General features: G+C 38.9%; 1 protein-coding gene across 1 annotated transcript in view; it reads left to right on the plus strand.

Annotated features, from left to right (window-relative positions):
• Window positions 1-8,705, plus strand: part of LOC136863829 (beta-alanine transporter-like) — a 767,558-nt gene extending 758,853 nt beyond the window's left edge. Inside the window, exons 11-12 of the mRNA XM_068226105.1 lie at window positions 8,231-8,409; window positions 8,639-8,705. Coding sequence (XP_068082206.1) covers window positions 8,231-8,409; window positions 8,639-8,705 — 246 coding nt within the window. The remainder of the gene's footprint in view (window positions 1-8,230; window positions 8,410-8,638) is intronic.
• The last annotated feature ends 720 nt before the right edge of the window (window positions 8,706-9,425 follow it).

Below are 9,425 nucleotides of genomic sequence, written 5' to 3' on the forward strand. Positions count from 1 at the left end.
GCCTGAAAATAGCGCCGCAATATGCGAAACACCATAATCCTGTGTTACATGTGCGCATTACACTACCTGTGAATAGTACCATAATGTGTGGAATACCGCGAGTCTACGCTACTTTTCATTAGTACCACCAAATGACAAATAGCATGGTTCTACTTTCCTGGCGATAAGTACCATTATGAGGGGCCGATGACCTGGATTTTGGACCCGTTTCGACTACAAGCATAATCATTTCAGCATCGTACTATAGAAGCAGTCCCTTGGTCAGTAATACTATTGTTTTGTGCCAGCTTCTGTGCATGTGAGGCACTGTGGGTCTGTTTCACTGATCGTTTTAAATTCATATCCATCCATCCATTCATTCTTCGTCCTCACGCTTTGCATTCTGGTCAGTGGAGTATTTTGGACTTTTATTTTGTCATCATATTTCGTCTCATTTCGTACCATTATGGGCCGATGACCAAGATGTTAGGCCCCTTTAAACAACAAGCAACATCATCATCATCATAATATTGGATTCTGCCACTTTACTCTCAGCAGTAATTGCAGGAATTTAATTCATTCCCTTGGATTATTTTATTTACGGATGAAGCTACATTCTCAAAAAATGGAAATGTGAATTTATGGAATAATCACTACAGTCCATAGAACACTCAAAATCGCATGATCATCAACGGGAGTGGAGAATGAACATTTTGTTTGGTATCACTGACGACAGAATCATAGAACCATATTTCCCCCAGGAGCAATAAACGGAGCACAATTAGCTTAACTTCTTCTAAACATTCTATCTTGTCTTCTCGAGAATGTAGGGTTAGAAAACCGTGTGTCACTGTGTTTCAACATAATACACTGGCGGAAAAGAATATTCAAACACCATGAAATAAGGAATGTAGAATGTGGAAATTTTGGCAATATATTTGCCGAAATAACATATTTAATTGATTAAAGGTGCAAGACTACATGATAATATCCGTGCTAGAAAGGAATCATAAATGTGCCTTGCTTGTCCATTAATAATCGGTGTAATCGCCTGACTGTTAAATAAAGGCATGCATGCATGCATTATGTCGTACAGGTGCCGGATGTCAGCTTGTGGGATGGAGTTCCATGCCTGTTGCACTTGGTCAGTCAAAACAGGGACGGCAAATGCTGGTTGTGGATGACGCTGGAGTTGTCGTTCAATGATGTCCCATATGTGCTCAACTGAGGACAGATCGGGGGAATCGAGCAGGCCAGGGCAACATTTTGACACTCTGTGGGAGTACGTTGGAATACAACAGCGGCTTGGGGCCGTGCATTATCCTGTTAGAGAACACCCCCGGGAATGCCGTTCACGAATGGCAGCACAACAGATCTTATCACCAGACAGACGTACACATCTGCAGTCAGGGTGCGTGGGATAACACGAGAGTACTTCTGCTGGCATAGGCAATTTCTCCCCAGACCAAAATTCTCTCGGCGTATGTCCAGTGTGTCGACGCCGCAGACAGGTGGAATGTAGGCGCTCATCAGGCCTTCTTCTAACCAACACACGGCCATTACTTGTACCAAGACCGAGCTCGATAGCAGCAGTCGCTTAAGTGCGGCCAGTATCCAGTAATCGGCAGATAGTGGGTTCGAGCCCCACTGTCGGCAGCCCTGAAGACGGTTTTCCGTGGTTTCCCACTTTTCACACCAGGCAAATGCTGGGGCTGTGCCTTAATTAAGGTCACGGCCGCTTCCTTCCAATTCCTAGGCCTTTCCTATCCCATCGTCGCCGTAAGACCTATCTGTGTCGGTGCGACGTAAAGCAAATTGCAAGTAGCAAACTTGTACCAAGGCAGAACCGCCTTTCGTTGGAAAAACCAACGGACTTCCAAACCATCTTCCAATGAGCTCTCGCTTGACACCACTAAAGTCGCAGACGGCGGTGGTTTGCGGTAAGTGGAATGCACGCCGCAGGGCGTATGGCTCAGAGCTGTCCTTCAAGTAACCGATTTCAAACAGTTTGTTGCGTCACTGTGGTGCCAACTGCCGCTCGAATTGCTGCTGCAGACGCAGTCCGCTGCGCCACAGTCGTAAGCCGAATACTGCGGTCCTCCCTCTTGGTGATGCTACGGGACGTCCGGAACCGGTCTTCTTGCGAGTGTATCTTCTCGCGACCACTGCTGCCAGCGCGCATGCACAGTGGAGACATTCCTGCCAAGTCGTTCTGCAATGGCGCGAAAGGAAAATCCACCTTAACTTAGCCCTAATATACGGCCTAGTTCAACCGCATTTAGCTGTTGATACTGGCCTCTTCGTCGACGTAAAGGCATTCTTGACCCACTCACAGTCATTCCATGCCATCTCACAGGTAACTAATTCTCTCGCACAGTAGAGCCGGTTTTTAAAGCAAACCTGATGTGCAATGTAAAGAGGCCGCTACTAGCGCCACGCTAATGCAATTTGCGGGAAATTTGAATCAACGTCGTCGTTCAGATGTATGAAGACGCCTATCAATGTTCGTTAATCTAGCACAACCCCTTCTTGGTGTTTGGATATTATTTCTGCAAGTGTAGTTGCTCCACCCACATAACGCATCTGAATAGAGTGGTACAAAAAGGCGTAACGCTATTAGACTTCCTTCTCCGGAGGCATTGAGAGACAGGGAACATCACAAAGCCCCAACAGCCATAGAAGATGTGCAACAGCATGTGTCTGCTGCTGGTATGAAAACGTGGGGATACACTACAATCCGTGCAACCGCTCCCTTGTTGAACGTCTCCACAAGAACACAGAGGAAATTGGAGAACATTTTGTATATCATCTTAAGTGATGGTCTGGATTTCCAGTGGTTATTCCTTTGCAAAAGGATACATGAACGTATTAATGCTTGTCCCAATGGTAAAGTCTCCTAATGTTGAGGTAATTTTGGAATGAACATTACAATACGATTTTTATTTTGATATGGACGCATTGATTATTTTTCACCGAATTCACAATACATTTTATAATATTATTAGAGCATACTACTGTAACTGTTATAGCGTTTAAGTGTTTTACATGTAAGGCATAGAATTTACATGTAATTGTGGAAAAGGAAAGCTCTACTACATCATATATTTTCAGCTGATTATACAAAACCAGTTTCAGTTTCTTTGGTGCCTAAACGTGGCTTCATGTCACACGTTCATATGCATCACTTAAGTGATGAAGTGCACCGACACTTACGTCTCTAATATCTATGGAAGCAGTAGTATAGGAACTAATAAAACTTCTGTTGTCCATAACTTTTTACCTACCATTATCACTTATTATAACGCCTTCGTTTATTCGGACCATTTGTTGGTAAATGACAGGGTGGCATTAAATCGTGGTCAGTATTTTGAAACAGTAAGTTGAATTACTTGCTCATCTACGAAGTGATATACTGTATAGGGAATTTCTTGAATTGTATTAATCAACATTTAATTTTAAAATGTCTGTCTTTTGCATTAGAACAGTCCTTTGACAGATACTACATCCTCCAATACTGCCTCTGGTTATGGCTTTACCTCACAACAATGAAAAATACTTGAATTGTTCTGCTGACAAACAGAAGGATACTGTACTTTATAAGCATATACCGTACTTATCACACATAAAATAGTTTGTTTAGTCCTTATAGAAATGTGTGCGCACAGGACAGACAGACGGGACTGAGGTATAAAACATGTCACGCTCTTTATCCTCAAATTACTTTGTCCAGGCTCCCAAACTGTTTTCGGAAACAGTCCGTTATGTTAAGCCTCACGGAAGTTCCCATCTATGGCAAGAGGTTTAAATCCACGGCATATGTCACTCAAGATAATGAGCTACGTGTAGTGAGGGTTGGTGGCACAATCAACCTGCTCGCATTCCTAAAGGAAAGAGCCAGGTTTCTATTCAATGGAAAATATTCCGGGTTTACACCGATAATTTTAAACCAGCGGATGGTGGTATATCGAGCATATTTATAACATTGTGAGGCACTTCTGTACCTGTGCCACCAATGGCGCGAGGCAGTAGGCAGGTGTGCCGTTATATCAAGGTAGTTACTATAATATTTCCATAAGGAATATCTGTTCTTTGCTTGTCATGGCCGAAAACTGTGGGTGGCGGTGTATAGAGGGTTGACTGTAGTTCTTATTTTAGCAAAGGAAAATATTATGCACATTTCATTTTTTAAGTATAATTTTGTGCTGAAAGGAATATTTCATAGGTTTAATAGTGTGTTTTTTATACTTTCAGTTTATAAGACGAAACTCAGAAAAACCTATGATATCAGTTCTCTATCTCGGAAGTGTTTCAAGTCACAAAATTTGGTGAAACAAGGTATAGAGCGTGCAACTTAATTATACCGACAAAAAGTTCAAGGATGTCCTTCGTGTTATGTAAAGAATGAAGGTACAATCCGACAGGCGGAAAAAATTTTACGTTTCCAAAAAATGAGGTTACTTTTTTTTTACTTCCGGGTACAAAATTCAAATTGATGAACTCGCCGTATTTACTGTGCCAAAACTTAATCCGCTGTGTTTCAGTGAAAGGAAGGGTTGAGAAGGGAGGGTAAGGTGGATGTTAGACAGGGACAGAGATTATGCTCCAGCGTAAGTATCCTCGTTCGACTTGCGCAGTGTGAATGTACCAACTATTAGAAATGTCTTGATCCTAGCGTCCTGCTTTACCACTTCATTTCTTAATTTTTCCATCCTAGTCTTCTGGATAGCGGACCTTACCAACTTCATATTCGATACCTGCAGTTTCGATCACTCTTCATGAAGGTCCTTGTTTCGATAGTGTAGATCCGATATGATGTAGGTGTTCAAGCATTCCTAATTTTTCTTTTTGTCCACACTTTTCCACTGGTGATCTGTTAGTTTGATGCTTGCTGGTCAGCTATCTCTACTCACCACAATTACTACTGTCTTAATTTTGTTGAACCTGAGTTTGAACTCCTGAAACATGTCCTTTTACCTATTGAACCCTACCTGCACTTCCTATTCTGCTCCTCCCCAAATCATAATGTCATCACTCAATCTTTCCTACTGAGTTTGTAAGCCAAAATTGACCGAAAACAGAAATTCAGGTTTTTACCCTACAAGTTACCCTATTCCTAGGAGCACATGGTGATATTTTTTTTTCGTGTACGGGCATTTTTAAATGTCCTATCGGGGCATTTAAGTAACGCAAGCACATCCCGTAGAAAGGCCACGCCCTCTACCTTGATGAATACCTTCGAAATTTCAATGTATTTCATATTTCCGCTGTTGAATTCCCGCCTCTTCCTGGAGTACTGCTATGTACTGCCATCAGTAGACAGTTTCCATAGTTATATGCACAGAGAAACATTAGAAATAGTAAAAATTAGAATCTTTTTCACGTGACAATTTTTTACATAAATGATGTGCTTATTTTCATGTTTATTATATACTGAAGACTAATTACTGTTGATATTTCGGGTATTATTAGTTTTAAAAAATGTTTATTTATCATTGAGTATTGGTTGTCTTGGAAATCTAATAGGAAGTATGTGGCGATGTTTATATTCATTCGTGTGTTGATGTGTTTGTTCAACTCGTGGTGCTTCTAAGTGACAGCGAAGGGCGAAACATCACAGAGTCATGCTAAAATGCATGTTAAGTTGACCCCTAAGTTGGTGGAAAAACTAATGCCCTTGCATTCGAGACTGGTAAATGATGGACTCTTGGAGAAGTGTGCATGGTGCAAGACTCAGAACATAAATGAGAGCTTACACTTTGGCAAAAGTGCCCTAAGCAAACTTTTGTTTCTAAATTCCTGCACTACTCCTGGTCGTAAATTTTGATGAGTGCCCTTCTCCAACTTATATGGTTGGTGCAGTCCTTGTACAACATCTGGACTTCCCTTACAAGTCTTTCAGGCAGATTCCTTTTCTATAACAACTGCCAGATCTTCTCTCTTGCAACACTGTTGTGTGCCCTTCCAATATCCAGGAATATCTAATGACTGATATAAATAAATAAATAAATAAATAAATAAATAAATAAATAAATAAATAAATAAATAAATAAATAAATACAAATTTGTCATGAGTTTACTCTAATAATAAGAATAATAATGATAAATATATGAATAATAAAAATAAGGCAAAGGAGAAGAAGAAGAAGAAGGAGACTTTTATTAATAAGACTGTGGGTTACAAAATCAAATATGATGCCCATTATTTTAGAGTGCATGTTTATTGAATACGTGATAGGAACTAGTTCAATACAATGAAACCATGTGGACAAGACAAGTGAGTGGTGCAAACTGAACTTAACATAAGATGACTGCTCATAAGCAAAGAGAAAACACCAGAGTACTAGGTGGCGACATTAGATGGCAGCTTGATTTTAGTCAAAATATACACCTCCTTTCAAAGTGATGATCACGCAGATAGTTTACTTCTTGAGAGAGAGGTTGCTCAAGCACATTCAGTGCTTGACTCTGAGCAATCCTTTTATGAGCATGTCCACTGGCATCTCTTCTGTCGCAACATTCTTTTGGTTGATTTCCTCTGCAGACAGAGCTTCCCTCACAAGTTGATGACGCACATAAATATGATAGTGCGTGCGTGGAACATAGGATTCTCAGCCAATTTCTGTGCCCCTTGATTGTCAATGTGGAGATTGACAGCTGGCAGTAGACTTTTACTAATCGCCTTGGACAGTTGTCACAAGTATATTGCATCCTTGGGAGCATCATTGACAGGAAGCAGGGAACAGAATATTGTTATTACTAAAAGTGTACTGAAATAATATTTCACGTTGTTCATGATTGAGTTTCAACCCAATTTTGTACAGTACTTTTCCAGATGATGTCAAACTTCTTGAAGTTTTAAACAATCAAACAGACAATCAACATTTAAAAAATTCAATCATCAGCAAACAAAAGCAATTCTGAATTCTGAAATAGATTTTATTATAAATTATGTAGAGAGTAGAAAATAAGGGAGAAATATAAGATGCTTGAGGAACTGCAGTGGTGGAAGAGTTAGGCTCTGAAAAATTATTCCTTGTTTTAATGGATCTGTAGGTAATTTTTAAAATATGAATCAAACCAGGAGATGAGAGGCCCATTAATTCAGAACCTGTTAGTTTTTGCAGCAGGATACTGTGGTCAAGAACATCAAAAGCTTGTGAGAAGTATATATAAATGCAGTGTTTCTTCTTTTGGAATAGTTCTCAGAAGCATTCATTGTGAATTCCTGTAGAGCATGTTCCAAGTTCAAGTGTGAAATTTTTTTGCATTTCTGCAATATTTGATTGTCATTCCTTACAAGCTAATTCAGTAAACAAATACTGTAAATTTATACTCTCAGTTTTAAGTTTGCTTGCAATCATTTCACCTATTCTAAGGAGCAAATCTGTTTATCTCTTTAATGCTCATATCTTGTATCAAGGCATCACTATCATTTGGGAAACAAGACAGATGATATAATGCTATCAATATCATCAAAACTTCCCAGAAGGCATGGGTGTTGTGAGTTACAACATACTAATGGTTCTGTACTCCACGACCTATATTTTCTCAAACTTGGAAATGAATCTTAAAACATTTATGGCGAGTGATGAATGATATTTAAAATTCAGGAAAATTTCTAAACGGACCAGACTTTTTCCTTTTGTTAAAATTGGGATTGTACTTTCCAAAGTGTTAATTATGAAATCAGCACACAACTCTGTATTCCCCATGATCTATTGAAGAACATGATATCTGCTGTGTGGTCTCCAATAATGGAATAATTGAATACATGACATCAGATCCACAAGAACCTGGAACAATGCAACTTGATAGAAGGAACCTAATGCAAGACTGGACCAAATCAGATGAATGTGACAATGAACATATTTTCCAGAACATTTTAATTATGTTGTTCTAATATGCTTTTAATGACCTATCTTTATTTTTAAATATTACCCTGAAAGTACTGTTTATATGATGTTTTAACATTCTGTTGTTGTAACTGACTCTACTAGTGAATCAGTAAAATTAAAGCTTTGTATATAAATTAAGGCCATTGAATATATTTTTATGGAAATATCTAAAAACTTGTTTTTATCCCTTACCCTTCTTAGGTAGTATAATCATTTACGTCTTGACAGCACAATATTCCTCATTCATACACAACATCACATGTCCCTGAAATGTATGATGAAGATGAATGTTTCAAATAACAATCATGAAGTTTTCATTGGCAGATTTGCTCAAATGATAAATTCTTTCCTTCTAGGGTGAAGAGATTTTGGTTTTACCTTTGTTGATTATGGGTACACTGCTTTTGGCTGGTGGTATCTGCTCATTACTTTTACCTGAAACATTGCACCACCATTTACCACAGACCTTGGAAGATGGAGAGGAGTTCGGTCATGACTGGGGTTGGAGAGACTGGATAGCATGCTGCCCTCCAAGGTGAGAAATGAACATTGATTTAAAAGAACCAATAAATGTTAACTTGTCTCAGTTAATATCGTACTAAACATATTAACCACAAATAATGCTAAAAGGTGTTGTGATTTGAATTACAGTTACGATAATTTCAGTTGGCTTTCAAGTAAACATCTGCACTCAGTAGGTACTACTTGTTTCTGGTTCCTGAAATTGCAACAGAAATTATGAAAAAAATTGTGTCAACTTTCAGCACAACAGGAATGTCACCTTGTAACAAGTTTCAACCCCTTCACTCCCCATTCTTAAAACAACAGTAGTGTTTTGTCACAGTCATTTCTCTAGCTTAAATAGCCACAGATTTTGATGTAAGTCAATTTATTTCTGAAGACATGCAGTACATTTAGAGTGGTTTCTCAAGCATCAACACTATTTGCAAAACTAAATTCATGGGTCACAATGGACAAAACAGTTACTATAAATGGAAAGGTGGAGTTGTGTCAAGGGTACAATATTGAGCATTCAATGAAATAGAAGTCAGAACAGCATACATGTAGTGCTTTACATATAAAAATCAAAATAGTACATTTATCCAAAAGCAGGTACTCCTTAATCAAATGAAACCACCTTCAAATACTGGATGTGAATTTTTCAAAAAAATTGTTCGTGCTGTCAAAGCTGTGAACATTCTGTGGTACAAGTTTCAGATTCCCAAGCATCAGTCATTCCTAGAAAATGACTGTGGTCAACAAATTCCTGTGATTTGACACTTAGAAAGAAATATCTTGATTTATTTTATTAAAATAGCCTGAAAAAGCCGCATGTTAAGATAGACATTTTTGAGAATTTGATGGCCGCCAATGAAACACTGGACATGAGTGGATGCTACATTGCCTATCTCATCTTCGGAAAAAATTGACCTGGGGGAACCCACAAATCTGTTCTGATCACCTCTTAATTTCTGGAATGTATCAGTCATGAAACTGTAGCATGGTTTCTAAATGCTGGTTTTGAACTGCTCTGGCCTGAGGATGTTGAAG

This window comes from Anabrus simplex, chromosome 2, assembly GCF_040414725.1.
Source record: "Anabrus simplex isolate iqAnaSimp1 chromosome 2, ASM4041472v1, whole genome shotgun sequence".
Classification (NCBI taxonomy): Eukaryota; Metazoa; Arthropoda; class Insecta; order Orthoptera; family Tettigoniidae; genus Anabrus; species Anabrus simplex.